Source organism: Neodiprion pinetum, chromosome 4 (assembly GCF_021155775.2).
Source record: "Neodiprion pinetum isolate iyNeoPine1 chromosome 4, iyNeoPine1.2, whole genome shotgun sequence".
NCBI classification, from domain to species: Eukaryota; Metazoa; Arthropoda; class Insecta; order Hymenoptera; family Diprionidae; genus Neodiprion; species Neodiprion pinetum.
In genome coordinates, this window is record NC_060235.2 from 3,970,021 (window position 1) to 3,987,993 (window position 17,973).

Consider the following 17,973-nt stretch of genomic DNA (forward strand, 5'->3'; position numbering starts at 1 on the left):
TCCGCGTTTTTCCATACGTATGTGTCGGGATTGCATGAAACGACCTCTACGTATAGCGGAGAACGACAAGCCTCCCCTCACCTCGTATAGATTTTCCGTTGGCGCTCGGTCGCTCGGCGTAGGCAGGGAGCGAGTGAAAGAGTGAGAGAGAAAGAGAGAGAGAAAAAGAGAGAGAGAGAGCCGGAGAGAGACGGCGAGGTAGAAGGGGGATTCAGAAAAGTTGAGTTTCGTACGGCCCGAAAAACCGCCCCTCTCTTTCCTCGATCGCGCGGGGTTCGTTCGTTCGTTTGCGGCGTGTACGAAATGGGGTGCGGAATCGCTTATATATATGTATACATATATATATCTATAGATATATATGTTACGCTCTGCGATGATCTCAACTTTGCCTCATCTACAATACATGCGTTCTATAATACAAACGAATGTGGAAATTAACAACAACAACAATAACAATAATAATAATAGAAAAAAGAAAAGAAAAGCCTAGGAAATAAATTGTATAACAATAAGCTTCTACAAGCAATAAAAGAAAAAAAAAAATACAAAAGTAAATTAGGTAAGAGTCGTATTCCGTAACGATTATTCGAAAGTTTGAATTTGGTTATTGCACAAGAATTTATATATACGTACGTACTATATTCCCGATTTTTTTATTCTTTTCCATTTTCTCGAGATTTTTAATCTGGTCAACTGGTTGAAAATTAATCAAAAGAATAGAAAAGAAAAAAAAAAATTAAATTAAAAAAATAAAACCCATTTACACGTATAAATAGACATATAAATATATATACATGCCGAAGGTATGTACCGTAGAAGGATACAGGATAGAGAAAATGATATTAATACGACGATCTATCCAACGGCGCATATAATATAACGAGATCTTCGAGAAGAGCTCGTGGGTTTTGGATCGTGAGGGAGTGGGAGAAAAGGAGGATCGAGCGGCGAGAACGGCGGAGGAGGTTTCAGAGTTTTCGTCCCTGTGAAAACTGGTTTCAGAGGATGTGACGTACCTTCCTTCGGAGAGGATCGACTTCGACTATATATTATACGTAATATATAGAGTAATCTACAAGCAAACGCTGTAGTTTTTTTCGTCTCAGCGCAACATGGCAAGTCTGCTTAGGATATCGCATATGTGTAATATAATAATTTACGTATCATCGTATTTAGTAAGCGTTGAGAGTTTTTAAATTTCTCCGTAATTCTAATGTGAACGAGCGAGACGCGCGGCGACTATGTATTAATAATATCGAGCTCGTGCTACGCGGAAATTATTATTGTTGCTGTTGTTGTTGTCCTTTCGTCGTATAACGTGAACAATAAATAATTACACGTACCTAGACAAGATGATTTATTCTCAACTGTCCTTATAATTACATCCCCTGTGCACGATTATACATTGTTAGTTTGGTACGAGGGTGAAGTTAACAACGTTAATTTATCGAAACGTTGAAAAAAATTTGATAAAAAAAAAAAAAAACAACCTATTTTTCACGTTTAGAATAGATACCTGACAATCCGTAAAGTTGCGATATAAACGACTTTTTCCAAAATTGGCAATCGTTACAACAACGTTGAAAAAAAAAAAGAAAAAAACTTCGGTCCTATATATACACATATAGTTTAGTTTCGTTATTCGAGTCACGGCTATAAGTCCATTCTTCCCGTCGCACGCGTGCCACGTACAATGAATTCGAGTGACCATAAATAAAGGGAAAAACAAAACAGAGAAAACAAATAAATAAATAAATAAAAATAAACTCGTTTTTTCTCCTTCTTTCCTTGTACAACATTTTTTGACTTACGAAATTTTCAAAAAATTATAGACTTTTCGTTGTTGTTTCTATTACTATTCGATATGTTGTAGCATAAGGCAGCTTGGGGTGTAGCACCACCGGATTAAAATTAAGCAGAGCGTCAGGGGTGGAGGGATGGGTTGGAATACGGGGGTACGAGAATGAATCGATATATTCGCGAGGCTTGCTGAATCCAACTTGAAACTTTCGATCGATGAAACGAGCCGGCGAACGAACGAGTTGCGTTACGTATCATCCGATCCCCCCTACACCCCCACACCCCTCGAGCCACCCCAAGAGTTTTTTTCTCTCTCGCCCTTTTTCTCTCGTTCTTTATAACGGAGCGCAACGCGATTATTATTGTTAATATTGATATTATTATTATTGTTATTATTACTATTATTATTATTATTATGCGACATGTCTCTGACAATAAGAAATACAGGTAGAGAAGGAACATCATTATTCTTCTTGATTCTAGCTCAACAAAAAAAAAAAAAAAATACGTTTCATTTTAGGTTCAGGTTTTAGCTACCGAGTAGAGAGGACAAATTATGTGTGACGTCACCGCGCGAGGGGATGCAGCAAAAAAAATTTCAGTCGCGTCGCGTTACGTTACTAGTTTCTCTTATCTATATATGTATGTACATACATTCTCCGTACGTTGAAAATTCATTTTGACGCCTAAATAAAAGAAAGAAAAGAAGAAAAAAAAAATCTGTCGTAAAATTTTTCGAAGATCATGTATTTCGTTACAGGGGTTAATTTTTCCCGTCCCTCCCCTGTATGCAGGCACATAACAACATGTAATACAGTTTCGATTCGATTCGTTTCGTTCGACAGGCGCACGTGGGTGGCTCCACTTCGCCGAGCCGCCGCGGCGGCGGCGCCAGCGTCCAATTAACCCCTACGCTGTGTACTACAACCGGCGTACTATATACCCTCTACGTGCATGCATATATGTGTATGCATGCGTGTTTCCAACTTATAGTCTCTCTGTGTTACGTCGAGAGGAGGATGAGGAGGAGGAGGTGGAGGAGGAGAGGCGAAGAGGAGGAGGAGGAGGAGGGGGAGGAGGAGGGGGAGGAGGAGGGGGAGGCTCGCGCACGCGCCTTCCATTTGCGAAACCCCTCCCCCTCCCCCTCGCGCCCCTTTACTCTACCCACACTACCCCCGAAAAAAAAAAAAAAAAAAAATGCCACCCCCCTCCCACATCCCCCATCACACGGAGATTATCGCTAGGTTAATATTTTAAGGTACACCCCTCTCTGCGCCCCCTCCCCCCTCCCCGTCGACCCTTGGCAGCGGCATGTTGTTATACGTGCATAACTATAACTATAATATACGCGTTATTTATACGCACATGTACAATGTTACAACTGCAACGATAGGATCAGTGGTCGTAATTCACGCGAGGATATATCGTCGTCGGGGTGTTTTTTTATTTTTTTTTTTTTTTTCATTTATTTATTCGTTTATTACATTTTTTTTTCTTATTTTTTTTTGGAATCCGAATTTCTGTAACCGCAATAATTTCAACGTTGTTTCGTTTGCTGCATTTTTTTTTTTTTTCCCACTAAACTGATCTTCGTTCTTTCTTTCTGTTTACGTTTATTACAGATGAAAGATAACTTGTTTTGTTCATTTCTCGAACTTGACTTTCACGGGGATTACGTTGGAAGAAATGTTGGTACGGGAGGGTAAAATTGTCGTTAGCAGCTGCGCAGGTTGTTGCGTAACTTTGATATGGTATTTGAATTACGAGGATGTGGTTGATATTAATAACGTTGCTGCAACACCGACGCATGTTTAAGAAAAATAGCTAATTCGCCGACTAAGAAATGTCCGAGATTCGGTTACACAGTTATTTGAAATAAAATATACCTAGTTTAATTTTGAAAAGCCGGCTCTTTGATAGTCGTTTTTAAATAATAACGTCGTTGACTTTTTAACGTCAGGTTTCTTTGCGTTAACGTTACTATGCTAAGCCTGATCATATTGGATCATAGTTGTGCCGATTTATCGACGAAGATAAAACAGACCGAAACAAAAATGAAAAATAAATAGAAAATAGAAAATACCGTAAACTATATACGTACAACTAAATATATTTATTCGTAGTCAAGGGCTTTGGGATGTATCAACTCACTCGAAACGGTGTACAATAAACAAAATATCGGTATTTAAGCGGTTCTGTGTGACGGACAAAAACCAAGAGGAAACAGAAAAATTGCAGAATCATTTTATTTCATTTTAGACATATGATAAGTTTGATACATACATATCGTTCTACATAATATTAATTCTAAAAATCCAAAGGTCTAAATCACGTTCACCCCTGGGAGTATTTTGTTTTTTTCCATATACTTTTTCCTTTCTTATCATTACTTTTGCGCGAAAACAAATATCTATAAAGTGTCATAAATATCACAAACTTGTATCCCGACAGCTCGTTTACATACATGTAAATAATTTTTTTTTTTTTTTAAACAACAGCTGTTAAACAGAGAGACTGTTTACTGTGTACGTGTGTGAGAGAGTGGGCGACGCGGCAAAGACCGAAAAGACAAGTCGAAGATAATCTCTCTGGGAACAGAAGCCAGCTATAAGGCTGGAATGTAGAATGCGATGAAAGCGCAGCCACCTGTACACCGGGCATTATTCCACGACTCGTGCAAAGAGAGAGAGAGAGAGAGGGATAGCAGAGGCTGCTAGCACGTGGTTGAAAATATGAAAAGCGCCAGTTTCGAAGGGTGAAATGTGTACGCGTACCCATGTGGCTTCATGTTCGATTTATAACCGTGGTTGGGAGTTTATAGCTATCGAGAGAAAGAGAGAGAGAGAGAGAGAGAGAGAGAGAGAGACGAAGTGGCCTTTCTCAGCGAATTTGCATACGACAACAATCCTCCGGAGAAGAGTAAGCTAGGATAAGATAAGATGAGATAAAAGAGGAAAGAGAAGATATAGCAAAGAGAAACGAGAGATTGATGAGCGGTAGCGCCACCTGCCTAAGAACGCGGGAATCCCGAAGTGACGAAGAGGGAAGTTGGACGTTTTTCAGTGGAGGAGGAGGTGGAGGAGGAGGAGGAGGAGGAGGAGGAGGACCCTCCGATAGCCGTTGTATCGGTGGACGGTGATCTTTCCTCCACCACCACCACGTGGCGACTAATTTGTCAGTCAGGCAGGCGGCGAGATATTTCATGACTACTATATAGGAGACACACGGAACCCAAGCGAACGACCACCACTCGTCTCTCATCTCTCGGCACGCGACACAATCTCGAGTTAAATAACCGCCGCGACTGACGAACCGAGTCTCTACACGTATCGGAGGGAATGAGGAAAAGGAGGGAGGGAGGATTCCGACCACCGCTCTCGGTCAACTATGCGATGAGATCACGGTTCAGAACCGATTGCGACCCGTGCGAGGATCGGATGACTCTCGACACTCCTTGTCGTCGCAGTCGAGTTGTAACGCGCGCGCGTAAACGCAATGCGAGAACACGCGTTTCACGCGCAGGTGTAACGAGTAAACGATTTCCGGAGAAACATGTTCTTTCTCAACGTTGACTATGCGCGAATCACCGAGTACGAGGTAAAAGAAAAAAGGGAGGTAATTGTTTACCGGAGCCAAAAAGAAAGAAAAAAAAAAACCAAAAAATTATGTATACCGTATAACGTGTGTCGATATTATTTATACACGATACACGTACGGTAGATATATGATGAGGAAACACGAGGTTGAACTTTAGTAACGTTAATCGTAAGGGTAAAAATGATTACGTTTTGCTTTTTATGGATCCACTGACGCAACGAATCTCTGTCAATCCTGAAATTGCCAAAGTAATCGGATACTTCGCGTTGCAGTAGCGTTAAGAAACTTCGCGACACGTCCTGACATCGGCGGCGGGGGGTTGAAATTTTCTTATATCACATTATGATTTTTGTTTTATCACGTTATTGCCACCGAAACCACGTTAACAACAGTTGCGACGCAACGTTACCAACTCAAACGCGACAAAAATACACGCGGGTTGCACGTGCGGATCTTTCAAACCCTCGTCTCCCGCCCCGCCCACGGATAAAGTTTTATTGTAGGGGTTGGGGGTGGTGGAGGTGGACGTCACGACGCAAGTGTCGGGGTAGGAGGTGGGGATGAAAGGTAGCAGGGGTTGCTCTCGACCACGTGTGTTTGTTCGCCAGGACACGTCAAATACGCCGCTGTGACGCGAAGCGACGCGACGATGCTCGATTTGAAACGTAAACCTTCGCGCACCCCGGCGATTTGTAACCCCACGTGATTTCTTACCCTTCTCTCTCTCTCTCACTCTCTCTCTATCTTTATCTTCACACTTGCTCGTTCTTTTCTTTCACGCGTTTCTTCGCCCACACAATAATTAACTGATGTATTCATCTACTTCTATCTACTGCCTATCTATCGATCTATCTGTTAGTTTGTTTACTTATTCGTGTCGTTTCATTTTCAATTATAATATTATTATACAATATTTCTCTATTCATTTTTACATCTACATCTACTTTCACCCCTCTTTTTATAATTTTCGTTACTGCGTTTACTCGTGTTTCTAATGTTTTTTTCCAACATCGCCACGGGCATAATAAACATTGTCTATCTATCTGCAAATCACTCCTATATATATCTATATATACGTATATTTACGTACGTGCGATATTAGAAATTTCAAAGTAACTTCAATGCGGTTTTCATTTTCTTTTCTTCAAACACTTTGTCATCTTGCTTTACAATATAACCTCAACGTTTTCAACGTTCATTTTTCTCTTCTTTTCTTTTTTTTAATCACGAGTCGAATTATCCTTCAGCTTCATAACCGTGTTGTTCGAGAGACACGAGAGAAGAAAAAAGAAAAAAAAAAAAACGTTTTTCATTCAAATTGTTTTCCTCGTTAAATTGCAAGAAAATTATCTCCGTATACGACGTACAAAGAACTTGTAATTACTTTTTTTTTCTCTCTTTCGAAGACGATCATATTCATACGCGTAGGTGGCAGGCATATTTATTTGTCCTGTGTTATACTTTCGTAACAACCCGAGACGTTGCGATTCTGCGATTATTTTATTTCACAGGTGAGCAACGACATTTTCGTCCTGCAATCTGTGAAAATTTCCACAACGATAAAAGAAAGAAAGAAAGAAGAAGAAAAAAAAAAAAACAATGCAAAATCCATCCAATTCGTCACAGATGTCGATTATACCTATTTGTTTACTTTACATGCCAATAAATACTATGCAGAGAACAAATTACATGTAAAAAAAAGAGGGGGAGACGAGAGAGAATGAATGAATAAATGAATAATTAAATAATCAAAATCAAAAAAATAATTAAATAATTAAGTAATCATTTTCATCCTGAAAGAAAACCTCATGAATCGCGTTTGGACAGAGCCGTCGTCGTTAAGCATTGACACGGCAGTGAATAAAATAACAATACCGCGTTGCGTCGCACCGTTCGCAATTGCACCTCGTTGGGAGAGGAGGTTTGAACCTCGCCGGTATCCGAGCCGAATCCGACTGAACTGCATTGGAAGCGACAAAGTGCATCGGCCCGTTGGTGCAACAGCAGCAGCAGCAGGAGGAACATAAAGTGAGGCCGACGCGGACGCAAGAGGGAGAAACAAGGAGGGGAAGGAGGGGGAGGAGCTAGGGGATACGAGGGAGGGGGATAGGGGAGAATATCTACCTAGCCGATACAGAGATAAACATGTGTACATATATATACATATATATATAATATGTATATATAGCAGAGGAAGAGAAAGAAGAGGAGGAGGAGGAGTAGCCAGACAAGTGTAACAAGAATGAACCAGCACAGCGTGCGATTCTGTTATTCAACCTGATTGTGACCCGATGTATGCACGTTGCATACCTACATTTTGTAATTATTACATAATAAGCGAGTGTATGCGATACAGGTGTGCTTGCAGATATTGTAAATTTTTATTCCGATACATTGTTTTTTCTCTATGTTTATCTTTTTGTTTTATAATATATATGTATATATATTTTTTTTTCATACGCGAGAACGCGGTGTAGGGTAAAACGCGCGCCTTTCGTGCAAATATCGAAAAATTTTGAATCGTTTGAATAGACTTTGAGGCAAGTGTCCTGGTAGATTTCGAAGTGTGTGAGAATGTGCCTCGCACCCTCATTCCGTACAGCGATTCTCGACGAAAAAATAGAAAAAAAAAAGAAAAAACACTCCGATGCATTTTTTCATTGTCGCGGAAATAAACATAAAAAAAAAAAAGACAAGAGAGTTTCTTCGTCGTCGAGTGAAAATGTGTCGGGGCGTTTTTTTTTTTTTTTTGTTTTCTTATTAATAAGCGAACTTCGATATTTTTTGCGAGATATACAAGTCAGCGTCGAAATCGACCAAGGCACCTCACTTCTGCAACACGTACAACGTGTTAAAATACGATAATGCCCCGCTTCGAAGCTCAAATTCGGCTAAATTTCTTACAACACGCGTACACCCATAATTTTCAAATTGAAATGCAAGAGAAAAATAAAAAAAAAAAAAAAAACATACAACAAATATAAACGATACACAATATAAATATATACGCGTTATATTACATATACTTATATTACAAACCCTCGGAGAGATGTGTAAACAAGTAGGTATAAGTGTAAAAAGTAGCATCTATCAATTGCTCGTATGTACCTATATACATATTGTATTATTGTCAGTTGTTGCTTCTGCTCTATTCTCTCTCTCTCTCTCTCTCTGTGTGTCTTTGCTTCGTCGCGGCTCTCTTTTCAGCAAACGTCCTCGTTTTGCGTGCGTGTCCGTACCGACAGAGCTGCTCCTTGTTGGATTCGATGTAGCGGTAAGTGCACGGTGCAACAGCGAGCAAGACTGGGTTATAACTGCAGCAGGCGTGCGTACTATAGGTTGCAGAGGCACGTGTCGCCAAAGGTGCCGCAGCACGTGGTGCCTCAATTCCTTATATATATATATTTACTTCAATTATATATATATATATATATATATATACATATCGTTCTATGTTATATAAAGATATCGCCGCCGCCGCCGCTGCCGTGTCAAGAATCCCGAACCTATCCGAACTTGCCCGAATCTGTACGGTAATACCCTAACCTAACCTGACCCGAACTTGGCCTGATAAAAAATAAACTTCTTTTATCTTTAAAATTTCTTTGATTGATTATTTTTCCGTCGTTTCATTCAAGTATGAAAGTTATTGCGCAAAGTGTGCGCGCGTACGTATTTACGTACGCATGTACGTATAACACAGGTGGCAGCCGACAAAAGATCTCTGCCAACACAAAGTACGTCACGCTTTACATCTCCACGTATTATCAAACTTCTGTTCTTGCATATTTTCTTCTTCCTTGTTCACTTTTCGTTTTCTTTGATGATAGTAATAATAAAAGTAATAATAATAATAATAATAAAAAGACTCGAGTAAATTTTCTAAAAAAATAAAACTGACGCACAAATAAATTAAGAAAAAAAAAAAAAAAAAAAGACATTCAAAGGAAAAGCAAAAAGAAAACAAAACCGGCACCGGGAACAACTTCTCGTCTTTCGTAAACGTGTATAATTTATTGACAATACGATTCTTCGCTATTACAATATTACAACGCGTTATGCAAGTCGGAGGCATTGTACGCGTATTTAAAAACAACATATTACAATATGTGAAAACTCGATTACGCATTGCAATCACAAGTCACCAAATACTATACAACACAACCTCGTACATGCTATGTTACATATGTGTTTATAATATATATATATATACACATGTGCCGAAGTAGCGTATGTATATATATAACATGCATATTCAGTGATCGTTGTGGCAGGTAGTCGTCGTCGTTCGTCGTGACACACATCGCGCATTATTATACGCGCGTAAATCAAGACCACGTGTTTTACGGCAAAACTTGACATATGTACATACATATATATATATACGTATGCACGCACGTATACATATATTATATAGGTATTACACACACACACGCGCAAAGTAACGTACAACGTGGTAAGCCGGGCGAATTTATGAATGGAGGGTAGCGCTACGGAATGCCGAGAGATTCCGGGGGAGGGGGGGGGGGGGGGGGGCAAAAGCGGGACAAGGTGGAGGGGGAGGAGGAGGGGGGGTGTTATTTCGGTAGAGGGGGCAAAGAAGATCTACTGACAGATCGTGTGTCGATAACTCTGGTTAATGGGACCTTTGAGTTCACTAACGCTGCTGTGCACTGCAGGAGGAGCCAGCGATTCTCCAGTCGTTGTGTGATAATAGTTTGTTTTACTCTTGTTGCAGAAGTGGTGAGAGAACAAGGCGAAGGAGGAGGAGGAGGAGGAGGAGGAGGGGGTTACAACGGAGGTGAGTGTTTAGCGTACTTTTGGTATCTTGGTCAACGTCGCGAGGGTGGAAATAAAATAAATATCAAAAAAACAAACAACCAAATACGATGTTTCTGCGTTTAATGAATTACAGAGAAAAAGATTACGGGGAAAAAAAATAAAAACTTTCTCGATATATATATGTATTTATATTTATTATAAACCGTATGTATAACACCTTTTTTACCTCTATATTTTGTACGTTACGTAAACGTATACATGAGACGCGAATCAATGATTGCATTTCAAAATTTATCAACGTGGCATATTTTGTGTGTGTATAAAGTCGACGACAGGTTAAGCATGCACGGAGAGAATAAAAGAGTAGATTCTATCCAAAAGTCCGGGAAAAGAATGACGCATAAGGTTTTTCGACGAAATATACTTTAGTATAATGCAACAATAGGAAACCTTGGAAACAATGAAAACCATTGTATGCAGACTGAAATCTGCTATATACATATATTCGTAGTAAAAAATATAGTTGCCACGGGTGGTAGTTTCTTTTTTTTTTTTTTTTGTTTTTTTTTGTTTTTCTTTTAGCGAGAAACCTTCACGCGTCGCCTCTTTTCCAACAGTTTTGAGTGAAATCAGCTTTTCCTGTTTTCACCATGTAAAATAAACATACAATATTTATGACGAAATTTGAAACAGATTTTTACCAACTGTATATTCGTTGTATATATGTATATTATTTTTTTTTTTTTGTTTTCGGTGTATTTTTATACGGAATTCACGCCGCGCTATCATCATCATCATCGTCGTCGTTTTGACTGTATGATATTCGCTATTTGTCACAAGAACTGAGAACCGCTGTGCCTAAACGATTACGTAACGCACAACGAGTGTCGGTACGAAGAAGTCTCGCTGCACATTCGGTGAACAACTTATATACGTACGTAAATACATACATAAACGCATACACGACATCCATGCGTACTTGACGAAATTAATGCTGCGCGTTACGCATGTACGCATATATATGCATGTGTGTGTGTGCGTGTGTGTCAACGTATATCTCAACATACTTGCAGAGGTCCGCTTGGCAGACGACGGTTACACGTTATGCGTTGACGTTGACGTTGACGCTGAACTTGCTTGCCGCATACACACTTGCTGGCATGCTTCGAGAGTTAAGGGAAAACAATAATGCGTACTTCAACTTCTACCAAGTTGTATTATCATCTTTCTTATAAGGCGGTGTGCGTGAATCCATCATACGACGCATTATTTAAACGCAACATTTCTGTTATAAACTGCGGGATACCGCATTTAAGGAATTATATGTATGGAATGAATACGTTTGGACACGCGCGGGAATTAACGAAACTCGCGACAAACGCATATTATTTATAATACACCGCATGTGGTGATTTTTTAATTGCAAAATTTTAGCAAGTAAACGCTTATGGTAAAACAATATAGAGGATAGAAATAACGGGGTTATCGTGAAATTATTTTTCTTCCCCCCGTTATATCAAACGTAGTGTTGAGCATGGAAAATCGTGAGACCAAGATAACGAAAAAGGAGAGAGAGAGAGAGAGAGAGAAGAACAAAAGAGCAAATCAAGAACAAAATTGAAACCGTGCGTTAGGTGATTGCTGAGAAAATCATTCGTATCGTAAAAATTAAGTATAAAACAAACGGCAACAAGAGAAAATAAAGGTCAAATTTTTCGTTTGGTATATTCAAAAGGTTACTTGGCCCGTTTCGCCCGAATGAAATCCCACAGGAGTTGACGTTACAACGAATATTTATTGACGAACAATAGGCTTTCAAATTTCAAACAGCCACAGGAAGGTTGGTTATTTAGAGAGGACGTTTGATACGCATATAATGTGTCTAACTTATCGATCGGACCTTAGTCTAACTATTTTTCACCTAGGTTAAACAACGTTCCATTGTTCGTATCGTAGGTACGAAAGTTTGTAGATAAATTGTAAATAAATTAAGAGCAGAAAAAAAGAAAAAAAAGAGAACAACCCGTCTCGCACACATATAATGTGTCTAACTTGTCGATCGTACCTTAAGCCTAATTATTTTGCATCTAGGTTACAACATTCCATTCTTCGTATCGAGCGTACCAAAATTTGTAAAATTGTAAATAAAAAGAAAGGAAAGAAAAGAAATAGAGGGAGAGGGGGAGGAACAGAAAAGTGTAAAAACGAAGTCATGAGGAATTCTTGTTGTTGTCGTTGTTTATCGTTGTTCCCGTTCCCATAGCGACGGCCGTCCCGATGGCTAGTCGTCGTAACCAACTCCGCGGCATATTATTATTCCCTTCTCTTTTCTCGCTTACCGATTGTAAGCTACCACAGACAGCTACGAGTCCGCTCGCTGGAAGTTAGCAGTCGTCGGCGCGCGTTAAGTTTCCTCCACGGGCGGCCGAGTAAAGAAGAGAAGTCGCCCCCCCCCCCCCCTCCCCCGACCCACCGCCACCCCCGACGACCCGCAACCGCTTCGCTTCGCCTCGCCTCGCCTCGCCTCGCCTCGCCAAGGAAACGCGGGATTGCTCGAATTCAAACAACTGCACACGAGGTTACCACGCGTCAAATCTGACGTCTTGCCGAGAGGCGTGTAGAAAAATACGCGGTGTGAAAAAACCGCGATTCAAATTTTTCCCGCCGTTTCGCACGTTTACTACCAGTTTCAAACTGATCGAACGACGTTGAAACAAGACGAAACCAAAAAAAAAAAAAAAAAACAAGTTCGTCGTCGAATCCGCGTTAATTTCTTACAACGGTGGTCTTTCGAACAACGCGCTTTTGGTCGGTTCGTTTGATTCGTTGGTACAAAGTTTCTCAACGATATTCGAAAACTCGTTTCTACGCTCCGGGGCCCAATGATCGTCATTTTCTTGGGGCGATATTGCATCTCGGCCTTACTCTCTTGCAACGACGTTATTAACGAGCCTGTGTGTACGTCACGATGTACACCCAACTAGGTTCCTCGAATTTATCGACTATTGTCAAAGTCTAATATTGCAGAGTACATTGTTTCTTTCGCTGTGCTTGAGCCGCGGAAATTTTACAAAATTATAGAAATTCATTAAAATTCGTTCCGGAATTTACGATATAATCGAGAAGGAGGACGAGGAAATCCATAGAATTATTATCTATCAATATTTCTTCACGCACAAGCGATCGTCCTCGTCATCCTCGTCATCATCATTATAACCGTCATTAACGCCCGGTGTTTTTGCGTTCATCGGTCAAGAAACTTACCAAAAATAATTTCTCACCCTCTCCTACAATATCATATCCGCTTGATTCTGCGTAACATGCTCGTACATCGGATGCGTACGGAGAAAGATCGGACGACCGCAAATGGAATTCGATCCAACTTCCGATCACAGAATTGTAATTATAACGCAAGTATCTGTCGACACGGCGGTGGAGAGAAAAAAAAAAAAAACCCACCACTCTTTTTCTCTTTCTCTGTTTCTCCCTACCCGAACCCCAAATTGTTCAAAACGAAGAGAAACTGAGAAAGGAGAAAACTAGGGATTAAAAAAAAAAGTCTCAAAAAGAAAGAAACTCACCTGGTTAACGTCGCACCACATTATTATTTAGCTAGCACTGTTGACAGCATCTTGGACTGTTCGTTGACCATGTATAAATATGTATATATATTCATTCACGTAATATCGTCGAATTTTCACTTCAGGGTACGATCAAGCGGGGGGGGGACAGGGGGGGTAGTTTCGCGGGGCAAAGGGGGGGGGGGGGGTGGGATGAACGTAGATAACTTGTATCGTAGACGAATTATTGCGTCGATTTATTCAAGGGTTGGGGTTGCGGGAAGTAGGATTGACCGCAGGGTTTTATTTTCATCAGTTCCTTTTACAGGTTAACAACACCGGGAGCAAACGATAGAAGCTAAAAGAGAATAGTTTCTTGTTCAGCGTATTCTTGCTGTTGTAGTTGATTTCTTTTATTATTATTATTATTATTATTATTATTGTTATTAAACTAGTAACTTTTCTTCTTCTTCTTTTTCCTTTTCCGTCGGTGTGCTGTTCGTTTGAACGACGGTGGTCGGTTATTTCGGCGACGTCAGCAGCAACACACTCGTCGTCGGCGGTGGTGGTATAACAACGACGAGGACGACGAGGCGGAGAATGTGGCGGAGGATATCGGATTGCTAGGAAGGTGACGACGAGGTAACCGACGGTAACAGCAACAGTAACTACGACGATAATGGTAGTAACAACAACGGCAATAGGCAATAATGGTCGTGGTCGTGGTCGTGTTGTTGTTGTTGTTCTTGTTCTTGTTATCGTTGTTATTATTATTAATACTATTATTATTAGCAGTCGAGCAGGGAGGAGGAGAAGAAGAAGGAGAAGTACTAGTAGTAGAAGAAGAAGAAGAACGACGGCGACGACGGCGACGTCGGTAGGCAAACAACACCACACTGTGATCACTTCTTCTTAGCGACTTAAAAACAACTCTCACCGACCCTACGACTACTGGCGAGCCAGCCATGCAAAGCATTACTGAATACTGACAACAGCAAGCAGTCTCTCGATGCCGAGGCGACGCGACGCTAGCGGCGCAGCGGCGAATCCGCTCCTCGTCACTTCGCTCAGACTCGGTTTTCCCCCGGAGGATCCTTCGGCCGTTTCCGCCATCTCTCGGCCCACCTGCACGACGAACGCAAGGCTATACACCGAAGGCAACGCAAGAATCGAGCCTCTCTCACGGACGATGCGCGCGCACGCTCTCTCCCTCCTCCTACCGCCATACCAACTACGACGACACAACACCCGGCCTGCCTGCCTGCCTGCCTGCCTGGCTATGTATCCTAATAACCAGCGACGTAGCTCTCTGCCCACACCGTTGACAATCTAAGAAAATTCATCGGGTACGTTTTTATTATTTACACCGATAACCGGCCGTCCTTAAAATATCTACCTTGCGGAAAATCGCAGAGATAAACGCTGGCTGGTCGTAAGGACTGTACGCGATAGAATCGCGATACACGTTTTAGGGTTAAAACTTACTTTAACGACCCGGAGAAGAAAATACCTACGCATAATTTGTTACAAGTTATACGCGGGTAAAAACCGTGGAACCCTGTTCTTGTAGTTATTACTTTATTATTGTTCTATTCATTTTTTCGACATCATCCTACCCCAACGAATAATAGTTAATTTCGTGCGTTTCTCTCTCTTTTTTTCATTCTTTACTCGTATTATTTTCGGTGATACAAACCGTGTGGTTTCGTAGCGTTACGTAATATCGTAGCTGATCGACCTTCTTCTTCTCTACGAACGTCTTCGCGTTTCTTTCAACAACGTCGTAGCGAACCGCGAGACTCCTCGGGAAACGTTTTTGTACCTGGACGGTTTGAAAATATTCATCGGTTTTGCGGGCTTTCGGTAAACGGAACCCGAGCGTACGGACCGCTTGCGGGCTGCGATCATTCGTTTGTTCCTTACTTCGGTCGATCGGTCGGTTATGCAGGGACCTTTCTCTCATCGTTGGTGAAACTTACGTAGCGAGTGAGACAGCGACGGGGGAGGGAACAAGAGGGGACGAGAACCGATCGCAGTCGCGCAACCAGCTAAAAGATACCGCAGCGTTCACCGCGGACTCTCGGTGCGACTACGTCATTTTTCCATGGCTGAGGCTGACTCGGTTTTACTTACTTACTTACTTACTTACTTACTTACTTACTTGCTTGCTTGCTTACTTTAGTCGCTAGAACCGAGCGGCTGACTCGACGCAGCGCTTATTGCCCGGCTCTCAGACCACGCCAGACACAATCTTGTTTTCTTCAACTGTAGACTCGCTCTTGTTGCCGATTTAGCCGCGCTGCGATATAATATCCTATCTCTGTCTTTCTTTCGTTCTTTCTTTCCCTCTCTCTCTCTTCAAGAATTTGAAACTGCGAGCGCAAGATTCGAGGAAAAAAAAATAAAAAAATATCGTTAATATTTTTCCCAATTGTTATTCCGCACCGGCCTCGCAGCTCCGTTCGGTATAAAAAAAATCGTTGATAATTTTCCGAATTGCTAATCTCGAACGTACGTTGTAGCATACAGAGGTACCCGCAACCCCAGAGTAAAGAATAATCCAATCAAAAATTACACTATTTAAGAACAGAATTTTTCAATTTTCACGTCTAAATAAAAAGTTTGTCAAATGAAATTATTCGTACTACTTTTCGAATAATTTCAAGATATTAAAAAAAAAAATTGCCGTTTCGCCATTGTAGCAAATATGCTAAAAAGGCGGTCAAAGAGTTAAATTAAATGTCGATTAAATATATTGAAAAACGATACGTTGTACAGCGTGTTATTTGTTCTTCGGTACGGACATTGAAAAAGATCTTTTAAATTTTCCCGCTTCTTCTGTATACCTGTAACGACTTCGGCGTCGCGGCGTCGGTACAATACATAGACGTATATGTTTTTAGCCAACAATTGCGAGTATCGCTGCTTGTCGCAGCAGCAACGACGACGACCTTCGGCGTTCCTGACTGCGCAGTTGCCGTCTTTACTATCTCGAGGCTTCGTTATTTGCTCGGTTCTTCGGACGTGGTGTTATACCCACCTACGAGTTGTAGGTAAGTCGAAGCTTTGGAGCGCGAGCCGCCGGTCCGGATTTTTATAAGATTTTTATTCACCGCGCTACGAAAACGGCGGAGCGTCGAATTTTTGAAAGCCGCGGCGCCTGGCCAGCTGCGTCGGCTAAAGAGCAGCTCGATGAATGACGCAACGGCCAACATCGTCGTCTCGTAATTTGTTGCAGTCCGCGCGGCGCTCTGCGAGAGTTGCGGCTTACGTAAACACGCCACGCTCTTGTCACCTCCCTGCCCATCGATAAGCCCTCCCCCCCTTGATTATTGATGATTTTAATTACGATACGCGTACTTGCCGATTGTCATCGAGTTACACGCGCCTGTTACGCATTCGGCGGATACCTACCCGAAGGACGTGAAATTGAAATAATTTTCACTTTTCATCTCTACGTATATTGTACGCTCAATGACTATTCGGTAGGGTGGTTCATTTCTTATCGTTTTTTTTTTTTTTTTTTTCTTAGGCACCACTCGAAAAATTTGTGACAAATATTGGAGAAAAAAAATGAAAAAACTGTCGCAAAACCTGAAAGATACTGCTACCAATTGTTGTAATATTTTTTATTCATTTTTATGCGTACACCTTACGGACTTGTATATCTATATTAGTTTCTTTTTTTCGTATCGCGGTCCAATTAATTATTGTTCATAAAAATCAGTACCGAAAACGGATCAGGGACATGAAAGTGATGCGATACTCCTGTTTCGATAGCAGAAAACTGTTATCCAAATTTCTCCGAGACGATTGATCTTTCGTATGAAAGACGAGAAGAGCCAAATTCGGGATTCTTAGGCGCAGTTTGCTGTTAATTAAGAAAAAATAAACTAACATACGTGTAAGTCCGTAAGGTTGGATGTAAAAACTTAATAAATATCACAATAATAATTCAAACTACAACCTGCCGATTCTGTTAAAGAGAAAAAAAATTCAATTAATTCTATCGATCGGGCTGTAGAAGGTATTTTGTATTTTGATAATGATCTGAGAAATGCACGAGTACCGGGATTATAGTCAATTATGAGGACTTGATTGCGTGTCACAGGGGTAATCCGAGTTGGAAGTATGATCGAATAAAAATCGCGGTAATCAATGTAAATATTTACACGTAATCGAACATCGGGCGTTGAGAATTTTGAATTTGATGCTATAAATTAATGCGAAAAGG

The 17,973-nt window shown here is 41.0% G+C and overlaps 1 protein-coding gene and 1 long non-coding RNA gene across 2 annotated transcripts in view; one reads left to right on the top strand and one right to left on the bottom strand.

The window, feature by feature from the left end:
• Positions 1 to 14,717, bottom strand: part of tara (taranis) — a 36,257-nt gene extending 21,540 nt beyond the window's left edge. The window contains exon 1 of the mRNA XM_046621402.2: positions 13,761 to 14,717. Coding sequence (XP_046477358.1) covers positions 13,761 to 13,781 — 21 coding nt within the window. The 5' untranslated portion in view covers positions 13,782 to 14,717. The remainder of the gene's footprint in view (positions 1 to 13,760) is intronic.
• A 49-nt stretch (positions 14,718 to 14,766) lies between these two features.
• LOC124216636 (uncharacterized) overlaps positions 14,767 to 17,973 on the top strand; it is a 45,528-nt gene continuing 42,321 nt past the window's right edge. Inside the window, exon 1 of the long non-coding RNA XR_006882646.2 lies at positions 14,767 to 15,085. This is a non-coding gene — a long non-coding RNA (uncharacterized lncRNA). The remainder of the gene's footprint in view (positions 15,086 to 17,973) is intronic.